Source organism: Balaenoptera physalus (assembly GCF_965194825.1).
Source record: "Balaenoptera physalus genome assembly, chromosome: 21".
NCBI lineage: Eukaryota > Metazoa > Chordata > Mammalia > Artiodactyla > Balaenopteridae > Balaenoptera > Balaenoptera physalus.
The window spans coordinates 44,884,715-44,908,661 of NC_138902.1; the positions used below are offsets into that span (position 1 = coordinate 44,884,715).

Below are 23,947 nucleotides of genomic sequence, written 5' to 3' on the forward strand. Positions count from 1 at the left end.
GAGGAGGGAGGGGGGGGGGGACGCGGGGCCTCTGAATCAGGAATCAGAGGCAGGATCAGCCCGAAAAGCCGCCCGCTTTTACTCCACCCTTTCCTGAGACAGAGGACGTCTCCTCTCTTACCTTTCATTATCTCCTAGCAGAAACGTCTTTTCGTTTTTACGTTACTGGCCTAAATCTAGCTATGGGCCTGACACTGGGTGGGCACTCAAATATTTATTCAATAAATGAAAGAATGAGGAAGAGCCAGCCTTAGAATTGGGTTATTTCATTGCCTCTAGATCTTTCTCAGAGAGAAGCTGTAGGAATAGCACAGCCTTGCAGATGTTTGACTGCAGGAAACCTAACACTCAGTTGAATAGCTCACATGGATATAATAGGTATAACACTAGATGGAGTAGTTTAAAAAGTAAAAAAAAAAAAACAAAAGGCAAGGAGTACAAAAGGAAAAATTATACAAGAAACGAGCAACATGAAAAGCATTTTCTGTGAAACTGCATTAAGGGAAAAGGGGTTGGATACGTAGGAATAACCAGCAGAGGCAATCGTGGCAGAGACGTGGGAAAACAGAACAAAGATGAGACAATTCCTTAGCTTACTTGCTTGTACCTACATTTTTTTTTAAAAAAGACATGCATAATAGTCGCTTGTCCTTGTCTTACAGTATTTGGTAAACAGTCCTAATTTTTGTCAGTGTTGGACTTTAGAACCAGCCTTTGATCAATTCCCAAAAATTGTTATGGCATCCTAATAATAAAAGTCATCTTCTAAACTTGCCCAGAATTCTGATGCTTAAAGGAAAACATTTAGTGGATTATGTGAAAAAGAAACTCTCGAAACCTGAAGGCCGGAAGGGTGTTTCGAGGCATGCGTAAATATGATAGCTTATTTAACTCTTCTTATGCCCATCACGTTTGTGTGACGTCCTGTGTCTCACTTTCATCTGACTGGCAGGGCCTAGAGTGGGATGGTGCAGAACAGTTGGCACTTGCTGATGTGTGGAGGGGACACAGAACCGCCTGCCGACAGTTGATGTTCTAACGAGGACACCAGGGAGTGGAGACATTGTCACGAACATTCTGGATACCTGAATAGTCTGACTGTGCTTTGTGTCATCAAACAAACATACAGACATTGTTTTAACCTCTGTATGCCTCAGTTTTTCAAGCATTACAGAGGGAAAATAACTACCCACTTTCCGATATCAAAGGGACATTGTGATTGACTGCAGTCATGCTGGACATGATCTTTGAACATGGGGATTTTCCATGCTTACTTAAAAGAAACGCTGTGTGTCACAAAGGAATTCATGGTGAGCTCTGATCCAGACACAACATTTGGATTCATTTTTATGTAGCTGGAGGTATCGTAACGATCTGATAGAAGGTTTTTCGTCTTAGGTGAACTACTCAATGTAACTTGATTTTTTTTTATGTTAAAAATGTTTATTAAAAGGCCACTGGGGCAACAATGCTGGTCCTCTATGATTGTCAAAAAAAAAAAAAAAGTTTGCAAAATAGTTGTGATTTCATACAGGTGTAGTTAAGCAAACTATGTTCCAGATGGAAATGTCCCTTGACTTGTGCATTTTGTCTGCAACACCCAAAGGAGAACGTGTGGGCAGGTTTGAGAGAGACGGAAAAACACAAAAGACCTGTTAGTCTCTTCTGCAATGTTACCTATTGGATAACAGTGGCTGGTGTCTGGAAACAGTAAGAACAGTTAAAACCTTGGCTTGTGTTGCGAATGTGGAGGAAAACACAGCCACATTCTAATTCTTTCCTCATTTCTTCAGTTGGAGGACACAAGAAAGGCATTTGTCTGGATAAAAAGAAAAATGTTAACTGCTATCCAGATGTGGTCTCACGGTGCTTCTAGATGTTTCCATGTGGTGACATGCTTGGTGTGGCAGCTGACACAATGGCAGCGTTAGATGTTCTCCTGGACACTTTGGTGTTGTGCAGCCAGAGTCCCAAACCAGAGAGACAAATCAGAAGCCGGGTAGTGGGCTGCAGGCGTGCCAAGAAGGGGTTCCAGGCCTGCCTTCTGGCCCTTCTCCCTTCCTAACCGAGCAGTCATACCAGATCTGCAGAGCAGATTTCCTGTACTCTACCCATAGGAAATACTGCAGAGGCAAAGGAGGGTTAAGGAAGGCAATAAAGACTCGAGATACAAATTAAAATGAAAACAAGTAAAACGCAAACAGATGGGGTACGACCGCGGGCTGCACAGTCTACGGAAACTAACTACACAGGCGGTCTTGCTTGGCTATTCGCAGCCTGGAATAACCTGAGGAAGGAAAAAGGAGGGCAAACCTAACACTCTGTTGTTTTGTTTTGTTGTTTAAATCACAATGTGAGAAACACAAGAGCCCTAGGAAACCATTTAAATTTTGTAAAGCCTCTTCCTTAAGGCATCACAAGTGTGCAAATAGAAGCTGAAGAGCTGGATTCTGCCAGTTCAGTATTGAGCTATTTGATATCGAATCAAATCTGTAACAGTACAGACTTAAAAATACATCTTTGTAAGCTAGTACCTTCTTTCCAAGGTACACAAAGCATCCTGCAAACCTAAACTCATAAAGTCTCACAACATTCACAAAAGGCCGAGCAACTATTCTGCAGACAGTTCCACCTGGGAAAACAGAAGCCCGGAAAGCCTTCAGCTGCCTGGTCAGAATCATATAAACTCACTGAAAGCCCGGGGCCTCGCTGCTTCTAGACCGTGTGGTGTGTGGAAATGGGGCTTTCGGACTGCTGGCTTCCTCCTCCGACACAGGTACACACCCCACACCAGCACATACCAGTTGCTCCGTGGTTCAGGGGGTCTTCTTCTTCCTGCACCAGCTGGATCTGCGGTGACAGAACTGAGACACGACGGGCTCCTCACCTGCGCCCAGGGCTCCGCTTCTCATTCGACGTGAACCACCTGGGTGCTTGCTCCTCGGCGCCCTGACCCCGACCACGTTGCCTGTCACGCATGAACGTCTTTTCAGCTGATATCTTTACTCTTCCGTGGACTTCACGGTACTCCCCTTGAAGAGTTCATTGGAAAAGTTTAATAAAGCTTACGGAGAATTTTTTCATGGGACTTGTTTAATGGCCGTGATACAAGGCACAAGTTTTTATCCCAGATTTTACATAAATATACATGTATATTATGTATGTACATACATTTATGTTTACATATATTGGTGTGTGTGTATAAGTGGTGTGTGTGTGTATAAGTGGTCAGCTGGAGCTGTCTGTTTTGAAAGTTCTAGCTAGGACATGGTCAAGTAAAATTAAGATTTTCCCATTTAACTTGTAACGATCCGAACAGTTAACGAGCATTTTGGTATGGACAAGCCACCATCACCGCAAAGGTGCAGCAGGAAACCAAAGAATGGACTGGCCCTGGTCTTCTGCAAACACTGTAGACCGTGTGTAAAGTAGAATTTAACCAAGGCCACGTGTCCACCGCACTAACAAATGCTGGCTGGTGTGTGCCCTGGACCACAGACAGTAACAGACAGATGTAGTCAGAGATTCTGGACGTGACACAGAGACCCTACGACAACAGCATGGGGCTAGATTTGTAAAGTAAGCACAGTGGTCAGACTGTGTAGATGTGGGAGTGAAAGATCTGAAGTCCTTGCCAGTGAACCAGATGTTATCAAAGAAAAAGGCATTCCAAAAAATTGTGACACGTCAGCACTTAGCCAAAAACAAGGATCGTGTTTGTAACCTCCTGCTATTTAAACTAATTAATAATTTGCAGTAATGTGGGTTCCACGTTAACTGCTCTTTGAAGGGCTAGAATCACATTTACCACCGTTTTATTTAATGTAGCCATGATTAATCTAGTAAGCAATTATTTCCCAATGTCTTCTGGGCTGGGGCGGGGGAGGGATTTGAGTAATGTGCAGAGATGTCAGGTTTACCACCTTCGTATCTTCTGAGCAAACTTTAAAGCAAATGCATTTCGGCATTTTTCTTATCAGTTGCTTAAGGTTACAAAATTTAATTGAAAAGGTTTTGAACAAATGCCAGGCTGTATTTCTGCTTAATGAAACCTTTTAAAAGAGCAGTTAATCTACTGCCTTGCACTTGTACCCAAGAAGTTGCTAAATTAATTTACTGACAAAGAGAATCAATCATCATAAATGGTGTTTAAACAATAGCGGGGACCCTGAAGAGTAATAAGGGGCTGGTATTGGAACAGCATGATTTATTTTATCATCTTGTTTGTGTTGTAACAGGTTAATGGCAGAAACCTCCTTTCAGTTGACTTTGATCGAACAACAAAGACAGAAAAGATCTATGATGACCACCGTAAGTTTCTCCTGAGGATCGCCTACGACGCGTCAGGGCATCCGACTCTTTGGCTGCCAAGCAGCAAGCTGATGGCCGTCAACGTCACCTATTCATCCACGGGCCAAATTGCCAGCATCCAGCGAGGAACTACGAGCGAGAAAGTAGATTATGATGGACAGGGGAGGATCGTTTCCCGGGTTTTTGCTGACGGTAAAACATGGAGTTACACGTACTTGGAAAAGGTACGCCTGCACACAGATGGTAAACACGGGGAGGCAATGATAGGTATTTTCCAGCAGTCACCCAAGCGCACTTCTGGGGGAACCAGTGTCACGTGACTGAGCCCCGTTTGTTATTCTGAGTACCCACATGTAAATCACATCTGTAGAGCACTGATGAATTTCTGCATTGGCCACGGTGTTTCTCCTCAGTTAAGTTCTCCTCTCCGAGACCCTTTTACATGATTTATGCTGTAAACAAACAAGCCACAACAGTGCCCACCTGCCAACCTCACACGTCAACAACATTCACAAATTAGACCTTGAGCTTGCTAGTCATTTGTAAATCATCTGCGTGCGAGCTTTTTCATTTGAGAAAGAGCCTTACGCACTCGCACAGTTAAAGCTGTCAGTTCTGCGTTGTTGCCCGCCGAGCTTCGACATAACCATAAAGAGCACATACACCCTACTTATGCGTTAGTAACCAAAAGAGGCTGTTTTTTACAAAAGCCACACGTCTGGTCCTCTGCGGCCTCTCCCCTTTCTTCTGCGTGTAAAGGGAACCCATTCTTGAGACCTGTGCACAACACCAAAAAAGACTTCAAGTTATACGTGTGCAGAATGCCAGGTCGTAGATGCCAGGTTTCGGGTAGTGACCGGGGTCAAGAGGGAATGAAAGTAAAAGAAAAAAGGAGGGACTTCCCTGGTGGTCCACCGGTTAAGAATCCTCCTTCCAATGCAGGGGATGCGGGTTCGATCCCTGGTCGGGGAACTAAGATCCCACACGCCACGGGGCAACTAAGCCCACGCGCCACAACTACTGAGCCCGCACGCCCCAAGGAGAGACCCCACGTGCCTCAACTAAGACCCGATGAAGCCAAAGATAAATAAATAAATATTAAAAAAAGAAAGAACAATGGAGGAAAAGACCACCTCCCTGTAGTTCCCTTCTGAAGAAGTAGAATCCACCAAGAAGCATATTCATGGGAGGTTTCACCTGCCTTTGAGACGCAGGTTCGCACCGGTTCTGGTTCGGGTGCCTCTCAGCTCAGCGCACCGGCACTCCCAGCGGCCACACGGCAGCTGAGGCCCAGACACAGCTGCCAGCCTCACTGCCTGCCCCTTCCTCGGGTGCACAGGATAACCCTGTCCTCCGGACGCACACCCACATCACTGTCGCACTCACTTGCCCCGTGGGTCTCCACCAGAGGTGCTCTGGACCTACCTCCCCCCTGCACCTGAGCCGTCCTGGCTAGTCCCTCTTCCTGAGGACCAGTTCGTGTTCAGAGTTCACCGTCAGGCAGCCTAACTCTAGAGCGCTTCCAGCTATGACCCTACTTGCCAATTTCTCCTCTTGCAAACCCACCTATGTGCCCTCCTTAGAAGAGACGCACCCCTGAGACAACGGAGGAGGCCCGTTAGGGGACAGTTTCCCTCCAGACTCGTCATCACACGCTACGGTTAGTCATTCGGCTGTTATTTGTTGAGAGACCACAGAGTAAGCCCCCTCCACACTTACCTTCCTGGGAGCAAATCCTGACACCTGGAAAATATCTCATCCTGCAACCTACAAGCCCCGAGACAACTCCTGCCTGAAGTTTCTGGGAGTGGGACACTACTTCATTCTGCAACACTCTTCCCAATTTAAATTAAGCACATTACAGAGAAGAGTAACAAATATAAACTCCCAGACTGGGAATTCCCTGGCGGTCCAGTGGTTAGGACTCCACGCTGCCAATGCTAGGGTGTGGGTTTAATCCCTGCTCGAGGAACTAAGATCCCGCAAGCCGAGCAGTGAGGCCAAAAATAAATAAATAAGTAAACAAAATAAACTCTCAGACCCCCAAAATTGAGAGTAGTGACCATAATGTGACTGAAAAATCTTGGAGCAAAGGGGCATGTCACTGATAAGGGACACTGTCACAAAATGACACCGGCAGTAACCGAGATCACGTCCATGTATCAACAGGGATCAGAAAAGCCAACGAGCACTTTCTCACCATCTCTCCCAAATCTCTAAAATCCACCCAAACTATTTCCATTTCCTCGCTAGGATAGGCACCCTAAGCCAAAACTTATCCATGGCCAAGTAAGGACTATTCTGCTACCTTCCAAGAGCTGTGGTTCTGAGTGACTGCAGTACTGGGCCCTGGGTCCTGTGAATTCGGCAATAGTCCAGGCCTTCCTTGGAAGGATGCAGACTATCAGGGACAAGTCTCAAGACATTTGCCACAGAGTCTGCACACAAAAATTGCCCCTAGATGTGCCCACAGAAGAGGTTCTGCAGAAGTCTAAGTCAGGCAAACTGCTTCTGAAAATGGTGGACGATAAAGAAGCGAAGAATGAGCCTCGGACACGGGGTTATGCGTTTCTGTGTCAAAAGCAAAGAGCGAGTCCCGGTGCGGGGGTGGGTGGGGAAGCGGGCTCCTAATCTAACCATCCCCCGGTTTGGCCATCATTCCATTTGGTGTAACAGGTTTTAGAGGGTCTTCCTCAGAGGACAGAACCGCCCACGCGCTCTACCACGGCAAGAGCTACCTAACCAGCCTCCAGGTTGACCTTCTCTCACGTTGGCCTAATAAATTGTCTTTTTGTCTTTCTGCAGTTACTTGCAAAATATGCAGAGCTTATTTTTATCAATTTACTCACCTCATAATTTGGCACCAAAGCAGTCTATAGCCCAGAAAGCAAAGCAGTCTATAGCCCAGAAACCATCCTCACCGCACCTGAGGTACAAGTCCAATTTGCTTCTCACAAAGGGAAATTTCAAAATTCAGATTTCCCTGTCATTACAGATGTCATTTAAGAATTTGCAAACAAACAAACAAAATATCTGGATCCATATTCCTCACAAGGGCATTGACAGCTCTCATTCACCGAGTGATTTGGGGTTTTTTTGTTTTTGTTTTTTATTTATTTATTTTATTTATTTATTTATTTATTTATGGCTGTGTTGGGTCTTCGTTTCTGTGTGAGGGCTTTCTCCAGTTGCGGCAAGTGGGGGCCACTCTTCATCGCGGTGCGCGGGCCTCTCACTGTCGCAGCCTCCAGATGCGCAGGCTCAGTAGTTGTGGCTCATGGGCTTAGTTGCTCCGCAGCATGTGGGATCTTCCCAGATCAGGGCTCGAACCCGTGTCCCCTGCATTGGCAGGCAGATTCTTAACCACTGCGCCACCAGGGAAGCCCCCACCGAGTGATTTGTTTGTAGCAGTGTTTGTTGCCGTTGATGCTTTAGGTACACACGATCTATTTTGGGCTAATTTTATGTTTCTTCTTTATAAAGTAATATTTTGAATGCTTTGCTCCTCCCCCAAATGCATTGGAAATTAAAACATGATTTGAGTGGCTCTTCAATCAAATGAGGGGGAAAAGCCACCTTACTAAATGATTGCTAGTTATGGACAGGATTGCCCTTCCCATATGCTGTTTTCCCCTTGAAATATTGTCTTTGAGGCAGCTTTGCTCGTGCCCGTATTATGACTTACCGGAATCCATTGACAATCCTCTGCTTGGCTATGAATGCCTGGAAAAAAACCAAAAAGGTACGATCCTGAGACTTGAGGCACTCACAGCAGAACCCCTCCCAGTGAAGCATCCAGGCCCATTAGGCAGGAGATCGGTAACGACATGGAAAGTCAAGGAGAACTCAGCTGAAATGAAAACCATTTCTCACGGGGAATGTTCTTGCGTGCGTGTGGTCACTGCCCGTGCGTTTGCCCCCCCGCCACTCACAAGCGCCGGCTAACAGTGTGCTCCCTCCTTGCAGTCCATGGTGCTCCTGCTGCACAGCCAGCGGCAGTACATCTTCGAGTACGACACGTGGGACCAGCTGTCGGCCGTCACCATGCCCAGCGTAGCTCGCCACACGATGCAGACCGTCCGCTCCGTCGGCTACTACCGCAACATATACAGCCCCCCGGAGAGCAACGCCTCCGTCATCACGGACTACAGCGAGGGGGGGCTGCTCCTGCAGACGGCTTTCCTGGGTACGAGTCGGAGGGTCTTATTCAAGTACAGGAGGCAGACCAGGCTCTCAGAAATCTTATACGATAGCACGAGAGTCAGTTTCACCTACGATGAAACGGCAGGCGTCCTCAAAACGGTAAACCTCCAGAGTGATGGTTTTATTTGCACCATCAGATACAGGCAAATTGGACCTCTCATTGACAGACAGATTTTCCGCTTCAGTGAAGATGGGATGGTGAACGCGAGATTCGACTACAGCTATGACAACAGCTTTCGGGTGACCAGCATGCAGGGTGTCATCAATGAAACTCCGCTGCCCATTGACCTCTATCAGTTCGATGACATTTCTGGAAAAGTGGAGCAGTTTGGAAAATTTGGAGTTATATATTATGATATTAACCAGATCATTTCCACAGCTGTAATGACTTACACGAAGCACTTTGATGCTCACGGCCGCATCAAGGAAATTCAGTATGAGATCTTCAGGTCACTCATGTACTGGATTACAATTCAGTATGATAACATGGGTCGGGTAACCAAGAGAGAGATTAAAATAGGGCCCTTCGCCAACACTACCAAATACGCTTATGAGTATGATGTTGACGGACAGCTCCAGACCGTTTATCTAAATGAAAAAATCATGTGGCGTTACAACTACGACCTGAATGGAAACCTCCATTTACTGAACCCAAGTAACAGCGCACGTTTGACACCCCTTCGCTATGACCTGCGAGACAGGATCACCCGACTGGGTGATGTTCAGTACCGGTTGGATGAAGATGGCTTCCTGCGTCAAAGAGGCACGGAGATCTTTGAGTACAGCTCCAAGGGGCTTCTGACCCGAGTGTACAGTAAAGGCAGTGGCTGGACAGTCATCTATCGTTACGATGGCCTGGGAAGGCGTGTGTCTAGCAAGACCAGTCTGGGACAGCACCTGCAGTTTTTTTATGCGGACCTCACTTACCCCACCAGGATTACTCACGTCTACAACCATTCGAGTTCAGAGATCACCTCCCTCTATTACGATCTCCAAGGACATCTTTTTGCCATGGAAATCAGCAGTGGGGATGAATTCTACATCGCGTCAGACAACACAGGGACGCCACTGGCTGTTTTCAGCAGCAACGGGCTTATGCTCAAACAGATTCAGTACACCGCATATGGCGAAATCTATTTTGACTCCAACATTGACTTTCAGCTGGTAATTGGATTTCATGGTGGCTTGTATGACCCACTCACAAAATTAATCCACTTTGGAGAAAGGGATTATGACATTTTGGCAGGACGATGGACAACGCCTGACATAGAAATCTGGAAAAGAATTGGGAAGGACCCAGCTCCCTTTAACCTGTATATGTTTAGGAATAACAACCCTGCAAGCAAAATCCATGATGTGAAAGACTACATCACAGGTAAGTGTAATTGTTTTTCCTTTCCAAGTACTTTAATCACTGGATTAACACACGAAATAACGGCTGGTAGTTTAACTGTACGCTTTCCTCATGCGAAATCAAATGCCTAAAAAAAAGAAATCAATGCCTAACCTTTTAAATGAAACCAAGGAGAAACCACAAAGGGACACTGAGACATAGTTTGTTACTTTGTATTCTGCCTGCCAGTGCCCAAGACCACAGGTTTCTGAAATGACATGCAATCCGGTCACTTAAGGAAGGGAAGGGATGTGGGGGTGCAGAAAACACGATGAACTTGGAGTCCCCAAATTGGAGTTCCAATCCCAATGCTTTATAGCCAAGTCACATGACTTTTTGAGTCTGTTTCCTTAACAGTAAAATGGGGAGAGCAATGCCTACTTTATGGTATTAAATACAGTAACACACACAATTCTGCTTGAAATAGTAACTGCCTTAACAAATGTGTGGTGCTGGTTTTCCTTTTACACGTGTGTCAAGTTCTAATGACGGAGTCAGTAAGGAACACGACACCACGTGACTCAGCAGCCCGTCCCCGGGAGGTGTTTAACTCCCTCTCCCCTACCGTCGCCTCGGGGACGGTGATGGCGCAGGTTCTCCCCTCAGTTGCTTAGCCAGTGGATCCTGTTTCTGGCCTCAATTCTGTCCTCTTATACTACTGTCTTCATCACCAGTTAGGGCAGTGTTCTTGTACGGTGGCACTGCTAATGAACACATTAATTTTTCTGCCAATATGGGTATAGATTTAAGACCTTTCCCAATTTGGTGCATGATCCAATTTAAAACATTGAGTCCCCCTTCTGCCACCACAGAAGCACCAGGATGTGAACCAGAGACAAGGTCCCTGCAAGCGTGACTCTAGTTCCCTTTAACGCACAGCTTCTCTACTCTTTATTGAGGTAACACTGCTTTACCACATTGTATGTTTCATGTGTACAACATTCTGTTTCTACTTCTGTGTACACGACAGCGCGCTCGCCAACAAACTTATTTAACACCCGTCACCATACAGTCGATGCCCTTTACCCACTTTGTCCTCCCCGCCTCCTGCCCTTCTGGTAACCACTGCTCTGTTCTCTGTATCTACATGTTTGGTTTGGTTTGGGCATTTATTTGTTTTTTTTTTAATAGCATATGAGTTAGGGGAATTCCCTGGTGGTCCAGTGGGTAAGACTCTGTGTTTTCACTGCCAAAGGCCTGGTTTCAATCCCTGGTCAGGGAATTAAGATCCCACAAGCTGCACAGCGCAGCCAAAAAAAAAATTGTTGTATCGTATGAGTGAAGTCATACAGTGTTTGCCTTTCTCCGTCTGAATTACTTCACTTAGCATAATACCCTCAAGGTCCGTCCATCCACGTTGTCACAAATGGCAAGATTTCATTTTTTTTGTGACTAATATTCCATTGTGTGTGTGTGTGTGTGTGTACACACATACCATATCTTCTTTATCCATTCATCTATTGATAAGCACTTAGGTTGTTTCCATATCTTGGCTATTGTAAAGAATGCTGCAATGAACCTAGGAGTGGATGTATCTTTTCGAATTAGTGTTTTTGTATTTTTTGGATAAATATCCAGAAGAGAGATTGCTGGATCATATGGTAATTCTATTCTTAGTTTTGTGAGGAACCTCCATCCTGTTTTCCTTAGTGGCTGTCAAGTTTACACTCCCACCCACAGTGCACGAGGGTTCCCTTTAGTGAGCTGAGATCTTCACTCACGCTCTGCTCCAGGGATTCTGAATCCTTCTGTTTCCACCTTCCACTCCTGAGTCCCACTGCCATGATTAACCTCTTTGCTATATTTATGTTTCCTAGAGGAAGGTTATTCTGTTTTCTTGTGTGTGTGTTCGGTTTGGTTTGGGGTTTTCTGCTGTTTTGTTTTGGCTCGCATTAGACGCTCCTTCCGGCTGTGTCTTTTCTCGCTCAGTGTGTGAGGTGCACCGAGATGTCCGCTTTCAGTACAGCTCCCTGCCCCCTGTTCATTTCACATCTGCCGCCTGCTTTCCCGGACTGCCTTAGGCTTTTCGTAGCTCTCTCCCTTGTGAACCAGCTCCAGGTCCCTTCTCGCAGCATCCTGATTCAGCAGCTCCCGTATGGAATTCCCCTTCAGGGTTTTGCAGTACTCATCTGCCTTCACGTCCCACTTTTTGGGCAGTAATTTTCAACACTTAAGAGCCTCCGATTTTCACTGCTTCACAGACATTGTTCATAGTAGGAGTACCCTTGCCCCCAGCACTGCACCATCCAAGAAGAATTTTCTCTAACATACAAGCCCCCCGTAATCTTACGCGCGCGCGCACGCACACACACACACACACACACACACACACACACACACACACAAGTGTGTTACTTTCTATCCTCGTCCACCACCAGCAACCCTCCATTTAAAACAGGGAGAACACCACTGGGTTTGTAGCCTATATGATGCCGGCACAAAGGGACCTGCCAGCCTGGCAATGAAGTGAGAGTTTTTGCCCTGGAGAAGGAAATGGGGAACAAGTGGCCCTCCATCATTCTGACAAGCAGTTTGCCACTGGTTATTTAAGAGGTGTTGACAGTGGCTGAAAGGCTGGAAAGCCCACAGCTCCTGGATTCATCCTCTCCTAGCAACGTGGACGGCAGGGAATGCCACAGCAGCATTTTCTGAAAAACATCAAAAGAGAGATGGAACAGCATATATTAGGTAAAATGCAATTTCAAATTTTCCAGCAATGTGCTTAATATATAAAATAATCTACACCCAACTGTACTCATAAAGCTGCAAGCCTGCTGACTAGTTCTGTAACATTATAACCTCCGGAACAGAATAAAAGCCTTATTTTCAGCTTAACGGCTTTTGGAGTCACGTGGCAATATTTTAAAATACCATCTTAAAGGTTTCCAGCCTCTCTCCCCAACAAGTTTGTCTCCACCTGTGCACAGAGCCTCTGAAGTCAGAACTGATGGGAATCAGAACGCCTGTGCCCTTGGCCAGCTTGGCCAGCTTTCACCATTCATCTGTAAGAATCAGCTGTTGATCTTCATACCCTCAATTCAGGGTTCTTATTAATAGAAAATGGGTGGTGGAAGCCTGCATATCCTTGGGCAGTCACTTTTGAAAACTAATAACACACGACTTCTATTTAAGACCAGCCTTTACTAACTACAAATGTCATTTGTTGTCAACAACGCTGTCTGTTTCATGCTTCTGGGCGTTGTTATTCGCATTTTTTATCACTATCACCAGCATCGGTTGCAGCTTCGCACGAGGGACCGTGTACCCCTCTGTCTAAGTGAGTCTCTGTTATCCGCATTGTCTGCAGCCCTGGCTCACTTCGTTCTGCTACTGAAGTTATTGTCACCATGTCTGAAAATAGAGTCAGTTTTTAATTGTAGGGTGATGCCAAACATGGGCTCTTTTTCAGGGTCACTGTTTGTGAATGTGGGGTTTTAAGGTAAGGCTTTCAGTGCAGGAAAGCACAAGATAAACTCTAAGGCCTTTCATTTTGAACCTTCTTTTCCTAGATGTTAACAGCTGGCTGGTGACATTTGGCTTCCATCTGCACAATGCTATTCCTGGATTCCCTGTCCCCAAATTCGATTTAACGGAGCCTTCTTACGAACTGGTGAAGAGTCAGCAGTGGGATGATGTACCGGTAAGAGACAAACTGCAAAACTATGAAAAGGTGATAAAGGGCTTACTTGCACCTTACTTTCCCCTGCTTAATCAGACTACCCGGGTGAAAACTGTACCAAAGACCATTTTAAATTTTTTTGACTCTTTCAGGAAAGAAAGCACCACTTCCCTCTTGCATTTCTGTTCAGCAAATCAGGGGCCTGTGAAACAGGCTTAAATCTGGTTTTAGTGATGCTAATAAAAACAGAGAAAAACATTATCAAACGGTAATAAAATGCGAAAGCTCATTTTTGAGTGCAGGGTTTCTACAGAGAACACCAGGAACAGCATATTTATAGTATCTGGGACCTTAAGGCAAAGATGCGATAAACAGGAGGGCAGGGGATTCACGTTACAAATCAGCAGCTCACAAACAATGCCACGAAGTTCCACTTCCTTAAAATATTGGCAGTGTTTCAAGGGAAAGGATTAAAAATAAAAAGAAAATGGCCTCTGGTAAAGCACCACCTACCACTAGGTGTTTATGGAATTTTCCTGAAAATAACAGAGCAGGAAGCCTGGAACTGTCCTGGGAAATAAAAGAAAAGGAGAAAGAATGCAAAATTGCAAAGTCAAAGCTGCCATTTCAGAAAGTGGCACTTTTAATTCCCACCATTCAGAGATCAGAAAGGAATGCAACAACAAAACACCAGAATTTCTAGCTTAAAGCAAGAATAATTAAAGGTCAAGAAATTGGGTTACCCCGTAATGATAAGAACAGAGCGCAGAGTTCCTTAGAAAGAGTCATTCCCCACCCCCCCGCCCCCTTGACCAATGTCCTATAATTTCAATGAATACAAAGAGAAAAGGCAATCCTGGCTAAAACACACATACGCACACAAGTTATACACAGTGCCAATACCTCTGCTTTCTGGTACATGTTTCATACTTAACATAAAAGCAATTCCTTTTTCAGATGTCACCTTTACATTTAAAAAGTAAAACCCATCCAGTTTCCAGGACCTGGGAGCCATTTTGACACTTCTAACTGCAAATATATCTGCACTGATCAAGTGCTGTGAAGACATCCTGAAGTTTACTAATGCCTTTGAGCACGTCCTAATTGCAGATGACTTTCCAAGTCTGAAAGCACTGAAGTCTTACTGTACAAATGGACTGCCAGCTTTTTTCCTAGGCAGCCTTTTCAGTATGGCTCAGGTTCTCTGTCATCAGAAGCACACCATAAGGACAGCTTAGGGAATCGCAGGCAAAGACATCAAGGCTGCCCGGAGAGCAGAAAAACGAATGTGCCTTTCAGTGCTGCAAAAGAAACACATGTTTCCATTTGGGGAAACACTGGCCAGACAAACATCTGGTGGTATAAGAGATGCCCGAGTTAAAATCCCCAATTTAAAACCCTTGCCAACGTAGAAGGCCCACGGTCCCCTAAGTCTGCGAAAAAAAATAAATGTTTTCCTAAAGGAATAAACACTCGTTGCCAGCTGTCCCACTGCGTGCCGCCCATCGTGGCCGGTTGCAGTGGTCCAATTCAGCTGAAAACTGTTCACCGGGAGAGGGTACCGAGCTCACCTAAATTAAAGCACACGCCTTTCAAAGCGCATCCAGTGGGGCGCGGTGAGCGAGCCCCAAGCACCCCCAGGCTTTCCAGCCTTCCCCTGGGTGCCGGCGCTTTCTCCCCAGCCTCCCATGGAGAAGGCTGCTGGGGTGCACGACCTGATAAGCCCGTTCCGCACGTGGGGTGAGCCTGGGAAAAGGGCATCTAGAAACCGAGAGAGAGAAGGCAAACCCCTGCGTGCTTCGCCCACGTTAGAGACGAAAACGCTTTGCTGAGCACAATGCGTGACGGCGTTACCACCTCGCTCTGCCTTTCCAAACACGCTGGGGATCGGCTTGAGGGGGAGGACCCCGGGGCCTTCCTCCCCGCAGGCCGTCGAAGCCTTGGCCTCTCTCAAGCGCTGACGCAGGATCTACCCGGGCCCCCGCTCCCCGCTTTCCCCCCGCCCCTCCGCTTTCCCTGCCCGCAGCCGGAGGGGCTCCATCGGGCGGGGCCCCATCGGGAGGGGCCGCATCGGGAGGGGCCCCATCGGGAGGGGCCCCATCGGGCGGGGCCCCATCGGGCGGGGCCGCATCGGGAGGGGCCCCATCGGGAGAAGCCCCATCGGGAGGCCCGGCTCCCGGGCCAGGGGCGCCCGGCCGCTCTCTAAAGCGCCCTCCCGTTCTCTTTCGCTTTGCAGCCCACGTTTGGAGTCCAGCAGCAGGTGGCGAGGCAGGCCAAGGCCTTCCTGTCCGTGGGGCGGACGGCCGAGGTGCGGCGCAGCGGGCGCCGGGGCGGCGGCGCGCCGTCGTGGCTGTGGTTCGCGACGGTCAAGTCGCTGATCGGCAAGGGCGTCATGCTGGCCGTGAGCCGCGGCCGCGTGCAGACCAACGCGCTCAACATCGCCGACGAGGACTGCATCAAGGTGGCGGCCGTGCTCAACAGCGCCGTGTACCTGGAGGACCTGCACTTCACCGTGGAGGGCAGGGACACGCACCACTTCATCAAGACCAGCACGCCCGAGGGCGACCTGGGCGCGCTGCGCCTGACGAGCGGCCGCCGCGCGCTGGAGAACGGCATCAACGTGACCGTGTCGCAGTCCACCGCCGTGGTCAACGGCAGGACGCGCCGCTTCGCGGACGTGGAGCTGCAGTTCGGCGCGCTGGCGCTGCACGTGCGCTACGGCGCGACGCTGGACGAGGAGAAGGCGCGCGTGCTGGAGCAGGCGCGGCAGCGCGCGCTCGCCCGGGCCTGGGCGCGCGAGCAGCAGCGCGTGCGCGACGGCGAGGAGGGCGCGCGGCCCTGGACGGAGGGCGAGAAGCGGCAGCTGCTGAGCGCCGGCCGCGTGCAGGGCTACGACGGCTACTACGTGCTCTCGGTGGAGCAGTACCCGGAGCTGGCGGACAGCGCGGACAACATCCAGTTCCTCCGCCAGAGCGAGATCGGCCGCAGGTAACGCCCGCGCCGGCGGCGGGGAAGCGCGCGCGCGCGCGGGGGCCGAGCCGGAGGCGCCGCCGGCCTCCCCGGCCCCGGGCGCAGCGCCGCCTCCGCGCGGATCTGCCGGGGGCACGAGCCGAGGGCGCGCCCGGCACCGAGGAGCCTTCCGGGAGAGCCAGACTGCTCTAAAAAAAAAAATCCAGCCCCCCCAAAATCAAAGCGGACAAACAAAAACAGAAACCTTTCTTCTGAATGACCTTAAAGGTGATCGGCTTTAAAGAATATGTTTACATATGCATATCGCTGCACTCAGCTGGACAAAGTATTGCGAGGAAAACAGATCATTAAAGGAAAAGAAAAAGGCCCAAACATTTTGCCCCGGGCCGTCTGTTCTTCGAGGCACTGTGTTTAAAGAAGGTAGAGATGCATACAGTGTTTCCAGATATTACCCAGCTGTCGACCTTTGCTTACGAGAAGTAGTCGCTCTGCATAGGATGTGATGTATATCTCTGTTAATGTTAGAATGTGAGGCAGAGTTGCTGTTCCTGGACAACCCAACTGCTTCCCCTGTGCCGCTTTGTAAAAGGACATGGGCACAAGTGGCTTCTGCCGGGGCGGGGATTTCTAAGGGATTTTACGAGGCCGACGTGGTGTGCCTCGCGGAGAAAAACACCGGCCCACAGAATCCTTGTCACTGATGATGAGCAAAGGAAACCCTGATTTTTTTTGTAAATTATGTGAGACAAGTTGTTTATGGATTTTTATATGAATTACAATTTACTGTACATCAAATATTAGTCTCAGAGGAGTTAATTTATGTAAAGTGTTTAAAAAGTTTATACTTAAAAATAAAACGATAAAAACATGTGAACTGTGTGATTTTTTTTAAAAGGATTGCACCTTTTGTTATCTGTTATAGCTGTACAGTATAAATTATTATATTGTAGAGATATAACGACTTATGCCTATAATGTCCGGAAGTGTTAATATTTTTGTATTAGGTTGAAAAACATGTGCCACTTTCTATCGCTAGATGGGTAGGACGGTGCAGTCCTGCGTGGGTGGCTGGCCCATCAGAGAACTTCTCCTTTCTCTTCTCTTCTTCATCACGCCAGTGTCCTCAGCCATTATCAGCTGACAGGCAAGGTAGAAAACTAAGGCTGGTGGAATGTAACGGAAGATACAAACACGAAAACAAACAAACAAAAACAAACAAGAACAACCAAAACGGGGCAGGAGGAGTTCTCTGGCCCTCTCTCGGCCCTGGAAGTCCGTGGGGAGTTGGCATCGTTAACCCCAGGGCCCTACTGTTAGCCTTCCCTGAAGCCTCATTTTGTGATGGAGGCGAGAGACCCCGTCGGGTGCTCGGGAAACCTCTGTGAGCAGGAAAGGGGCTGATGCAGTCGTGACCACAAACACGTGTCTTCAGATCCAGGGAAGCGAGCAGAAACCGAGCACCGGGGAGAGAGCCAGATGGGGAAGGTCAGGGTCCCTCGGCCGGTCTCGAGTTTGGACCCTCGGGTCACCCAGAGGGACAAAAAAGGGAGGCAAAAGCTGCCGTAAGCCCGCACGACCCAGCCTGCCCGGGAGCTGGTTTGAACGGCAGCCTCGGCTCTGTCTCGGGGACGCGGGGGGTGGCAGACGCCGCGGGAAGTGATCTGGGAGCCGGGCCCTCCTGCCCTGGGAGCCGGGCCCTCCTGCCCGCGTGCCCGCGCGCCCAGCATCTGCACTTCCGTGCGGCTCGGCCGCTCTGGCACGTCTCTTTCGTGAGCACTAAATTCAGCCACAAAAATATTTTCAGAAAACCTTTCTCAGTTCATTGAGCTATCGTACACGCTGTCTTCCTCTATGTATAATGGTGATAAAACATAGCTAAGTGAACATGTCGTAAATATAAAGGCTCAAGTGATGTCCTGGAGATAACTTTCTAACTGCTTTGTATGTGTCACATACTCTAAATTGCACAGTAGGCGTGTTTATTAAACAGATTGGCTGGGAAAGTTTCAAAATAGCTACTGAATTTACAGTATCAGTGCTATTACTGTCTTTGTGTATTTGGTAGAGCATACCGAAGTAATTAATCTTCTAATGAATGCTGATATTTTATTAGAATGAAAGCACAGATTAGCAGTAATATTTTTTATCCTGGAAATCCTTTGGCAAGTATTATGAAGCCCAGATTTAGAAAACTATGAGATTTCAAACCACATACTCATGGCTCTGTTCTACATTTTATTTTTTAACTGTTGACCTAGGTGTTTGCAGTTCTGTCCCATGGCATCTCTGCAGGGCTGTATTTAGCATGCTGTAAGTACTTTTGGTTGAAAGAGGCTCTGAGTCTAAATTCTCAGAAATGTTTCTAATGTATTGACCATGAAAAGCTTGTACCACATGACAGAAGTGAAGTCACAGTCTTACCCTCCTCTTGCCATGGACTGGTCCTTTACACTGGCACCGATGAGTAACAGATTTGGAGTATCTCCTGGTGCTTATTTTAGATGAAGTCAAATCAACCCAATTAGTGTCTTGTTAGTGGGTATAATGAGCCTATTCCTTTCTCAAAAGACTTGTGATCTGGACATGGTTTTACAAGAAATAGTGACCTTGGGGAATACGTAAACAAAAGACCTTTTTCGAAGAGTTGGCAGGGAGGTGGGGGACTGTGTAATGAAAAGAATTAGCTTACAAAAGAGAAATTAATATTCAAAGTATTTTAGGCGAAGCCAGTCAAAATGCTTTCATGATATTTTGAGATGTAAATTTTGTCTGATTTGTATTGTTCTTTTCATTTGCCTTCTTAACTTTATATGTGACCTGAATTTTCCATAACTTGATGACTATAGATTGCATCTAGGCATTCCAATAAAAGCCAACCCAACGTGTGTGTGTTTATATATTTTTTAAAACCTTGGGCCAGCCGGGATGGCTTTTGTGTTTGGGGTGGAGGACGCAAATAGGTGCAGTTGTTGCGGTACTGATCCATCTGCAACCAGTTGATCATATCTTTTATTTTCTAATTGTGGTGTCCACGGGCCACATGGCCTGTTCAACGGTGTGCACTTCACAGGGAACTCTTCCCATGGCCTACTTTAGGAAAACGTTAAGGATGCCCCTACGAAGCCAAACATTATCACTGTGAAGAAGGAGAAGGAAAAAAAAAAATACTGCCCGCTACTCCTTGACAGCAGGCCTCATTCCTGTGATCCTGGCAATAAGTGCTTAATTAAAACACTTGATTAGAATAATCAGTTTGGGCCTGATAGGCTCCCAGCGTCCTGGAGACGTCTACATCTACATCTAGACCGCCTGATTTAGGGGGCGCTTAGATCAGCAATCCCAGGCTGGCCGGCCAAGGCTTTGAGTTTAGTCTGAAAAGGCAGGCTTCATCACACTTGCTTTGTAGTGACAACCTCAACTTGATAACGTTGATCCAGAAGAAGAAGAATCAGGTCACTCCGCTCAGCCAAAGGGTCTGTTTTTTTCTCCTCGAATTAGAGGTTAACACACTCAAAATGGGGGTAAGCCAGAAAAACACATGCGAATTCCTGCTTTCATTTTCTACACTGCTTTCCCTAGAATTCATGTCTGAATGAAGGCAAAGAAGAACGTTGTAGGTGAAAATTGTATCTTCAGGGCAGGATCTTCTGGGCAGGGGATATGCGGCTGCCGCATCCTGTGAAATGTGCATTCAGGTGTTGACATGCATCGCACATTACACAACCGTCGCGTGTGGTTTCAAGGGCCGGACCTGCGCATAAGTACAACACCTGCCTGTAACCACCTTGAACTGACACCAGTCCCCCAGTGCTTTAAAGATGAGGGGAGACTCCTGCCTTTGATGCCGCCCTAACCATGCCCACCGCGCTCTCTATGCACCACCTTTTCTTTCTCCTTTTATCCTGGCCTGCTCCCAAGTGAAGCCGTTTCTCTCACCCGCTGAACAGCACATCAGCTGTCTGAGGTGCTTTTGAAATGCAGGGCTCCAGAAGAGGCAGCGGGAGGGCACTGACCCGCATCGTGCTCGCTCTGTGGCAAAACCCACCTGGGCAGCGCCCACAGCAGCGCACTTGCTATAGTGCGAAGGAGAAGGAGGGGCCCCCGGGCCAGGATCGGCCCCTCCCTCCCCATCCCCGGCCTCAGGTGCCATCTGACCTCCTGCAGACTGCAGCCAGCCCGCCCCTGGGAATACATGAGGGACCGCAGAGCTCTTCCCCCTTCCACGGGTACCCAGATAGATTCTACCCCACTTTCCTTCCAAGGGGTGAGCTGATTTCCAGCACCCTTTAAAATGCATCAAATTCTAGAAGTGGGAATCAGAAGGGACTTAGAGAAGTTTGAACGAGTTGCCCAGGTTCACAGAAGTGGCTCAAACCCAGGTGAGCAGAGATGCCCTGTCAGCAAGTACCCTCCACTGTATCCCGTAGTCTCCCAATGACACCACCCAGGAAATACTGGCGACACTCCTTACCACTGCCATTCCCTCGGGGCATGGGTCTTTCCAAAGCTGCCATAATCTAGAGTCATGACATGCGTTTTTCGTTATATACAGATGCCCCCGACCCTCCAACTGGGCATGTGTCTTGAATCCCACACTGCCCGCCAATATTTCTAGCTCTTCAGCCCCCCTCACCGTAGGTAAGAAAGTCTGCCATGCAGTGTTAATGACTTCATAATTTCTAAAAAGACTTATAAAAGAAAGACCACTAATTTGCATATATGCACGTGTTGGGCTATTTATCTAGATTTTCCCTACGTTATTAATCTGGCTTTGGTCATCTTACCAAGAGAATGAAAAAATAAAAATTGGTTATAAGTCATTATTACCCACTTTAACCACGAAGTTAAGCCAGAGTACCAAAGAGGTAGTGATAAGCCATTTGAGTTTTCTGCCTTCTAATTTAAGCCACATAATGAATATCCTCTTGCCAGAGTTCTCATTTGCTATTCACCACCTCGGCAAGCATGGTCTCTTGATGTCAGTTAATTACGAATAACTTTTAGGTAAATTGAGTAAACCTTTTCATTTATGCACTGACCTAAAACTCTGTCATGGAGGAATATAGGATTCCTAGAGTCTTCTGTAGAGAGAATTTACTATAAACGGATCGTAAGCCTAGAGTAACATCATTATTCAGTTTAGAGTTAATGGGGTCCACAAAGCGAATTTAATATATCCTTCCGGGACCTAAGCTGAGGAAAATTAAAAATTAGACGCATAAATTGTGACTTCTGGGGCAAGGCGGTGCCTTGGTTACAGACTTCCTGCTCAGAAGGTGAATCGTGAGCCGGGCCCTAATGCAGACATTCAGCCTGCGTTTAGGAAGGGAAATTGCCACCTTTTACATGTGTGCTGAGATTACCCGAATTCCACCCACAATGGCTCTTTCTGTCCAGCATGACTCACTGCACAGAACTGACAGGATTTACAAGTGGCCCAGTGGGTCAAAACGAATTCTTTAAAATTTTCACATGTTAACTTTATCAGTGGTCTGTGAGGGGAGCATAAATACCCAAGGAGTTAAAATGACGAGTTCTTTGACGTGACTGAAAGGCTGAAAATGGAACCCTAGTGTGTGTGAAGAAGCACACGAAAGGCTCCCGTGGACCTCAAGTTCTTATCACAGAAGTGATTAATGACCATAGAGGTGAAGAAACTACCCTATCCCAAATTTTCCTCCAGAATGAATGCTAGGGAGATTCTAGTCTACCTGTTCTACAGAAAATTCTAGAAAAATTATCCACAGGACTCCTGGCTCTATACCCATCACCCATGATGCTCTTCTAGAGAGCTCCCGTTCCTCTCCCCCCTCCTCCTCCCCCTCTCTCCTCTCCTCCCCCTCCCCTCCCCCTCCTCCTCTTCCTTCTACTTCTTTCCTCTCCCCAGCCCCCCTCACTCACTGGATTTACCCTTTACCACCTGGTAGACGCTGTCTAGGTTGCAATCAACGCAGGTTGTGTCTAACCAGGTATCTTTCTAAGGCTTAGAAGGAAACCCATAGACTCCCCTGGTAGACCAGATGGACGATAAATAATTACCCAGGACATCACAGGAAACTAGAGTTCTTTGTCCTCAACTTACTTACAAAAGGGTTGGACCCTGTAGCCAAAAAAAAAAAAAAGAAAAAAGAAAAGAAAAGAAAGAGCAGGCCTGGGGTTTCTGCTCCTGGCTCAGCATTGACAAGTGCCCCTGCAGAGCAGAGAGCAGGTGCAGAGATGGCGCAGAACGGGAGGAGTGGTCAGGGCCGGCCTGGCTTCGAGGGACGCGGCACGCGGGCCGTAGCAGAGGGAAGAGCATCCTGCCCTACGTTCGCCCCCCAGTGTCGGGCTGCCCTCTTGCCTTCCCTTCAACCTCCAGGGCCCTGGTCCTGCAGGAATGAAAAGCCATCCCAACATCTGGTGGGAGAGTTGGGCAGGTGCTTCAGGACACTGCCTCCTCCTGGAATCCCAAGGAAGCATCCGGTTAGGGAGGACTTGGGGCCCCGGGGCTCTTCCCGGACAACCCTCCGGGAGATTGCTCCTTCCGAGGAACTTTCGAGAAGGGTTCTAGCGCCCCCTGGTGATGGGCATCGTTGGTGAAGATGTGATCGATGCCAAAGCAGTGGCACCAGGACCAGCTCCCGCCACCCTCTAACCCTCTAGCCCTCTCCCTGGTCAGGCCAGTTCCAATTAGCCTCTATTTTCCCATCTTTGCTCTGCGCACGGAGTTTCACACATAAAACGATTACTTCTGCTTCATGCACCGCCTCACTGAGGCCTGGTCCTTGCAAAAATCGCTCCCGTAAGATTTCCCTTCCCGTCAAGCAGAAACTTTGTCAAACAATGTTCCTCTCGCTTCACAGATCAAAATAAGGCCCTTCCTCCCAGGAATTGCCTGCGGGCTATTTGAGTTTTGCAGCCCCCCAAAAACAGTGGTTTCTGAACTATCACATTGTTTCCCTTTTACTTTTCATGTTTGAACAGTCCTGTCGCTCCAAAGAATCTCCCAGAAGGACAGGTCATTTAAATTCAGAGCGGCGTTTTTATTTCCAAGGGAGCCAGGCTCTCACGGTAGGTGCTAGAGCGGCGGCTGGGAGGGGTGAACTCCCTGAAGCCCCTCCGGGGCAGCTGAGGCCTAAGCAGGGCCCGCCTGCCCTCCACCTGGCCTCCCGGGCAGTGGGGACGTCCATCTGCCCCGTCTGCCGGCCCACAGTGGCCACGGGGGAAAGAATCCAGGGTTCAACCTTCTTGGCCCATGTTGTCACCCAGAGGAGCCAACGGACGTTCCTTTTGTATGGCAGCCCGCACTGGTGTCCCTAGAGGCCTCTGCGGACCCCAGACATAGCAGCCCCCTCTTCTCCCCACCCAGGTTTTCACGGAAATGAGGAAGAAGATCAAAGTTGGCATGTGAAAGTCCAAGCATCACCTTAGAGAAAAGTGAAAAGCAAAACGGATACCAAAATTAAGTAGAG

The 23,947-nt window shown here is 47.9% G+C and overlaps 1 protein-coding gene and 1 long non-coding RNA gene across 9 annotated transcripts in view; one reads left to right on the forward strand and one right to left on the reverse strand.

Annotated features, from left to right (window-relative positions):
* TENM3 (teneurin transmembrane protein 3) overlaps positions 1-19,377 on the forward strand; it is a 2,405,282-nt gene extending 2,385,905 nt beyond the window's left edge. For all 8 annotated transcript variants that reach the window (XM_082444070.1, XM_082444075.1, XM_082444071.1 and 5 more), the window contains 4 exons: positions 4,239-4,535; positions 8,278-9,889; positions 13,417-13,547; positions 15,763-19,377. In XM_082444070.1, coding sequence (XP_082300196.1) covers positions 4,239-4,535; positions 8,278-9,889; positions 13,417-13,547; positions 15,763-16,518 — 2,796 coding nt within the window. In that variant the 3' untranslated portion in view covers positions 16,519-19,377. The remainder of the gene's footprint in view (positions 1-4,238; positions 4,536-8,277; positions 9,890-13,416; positions 13,548-15,762) is intronic.
* LOC309651415 overlaps positions 1-23,947 on the reverse strand; it is a 375,253-nt gene that overhangs the window by 185,452 nt on the left and 165,854 nt on the right. The gene's annotated exons all lie outside the window — the stretch shown is intronic.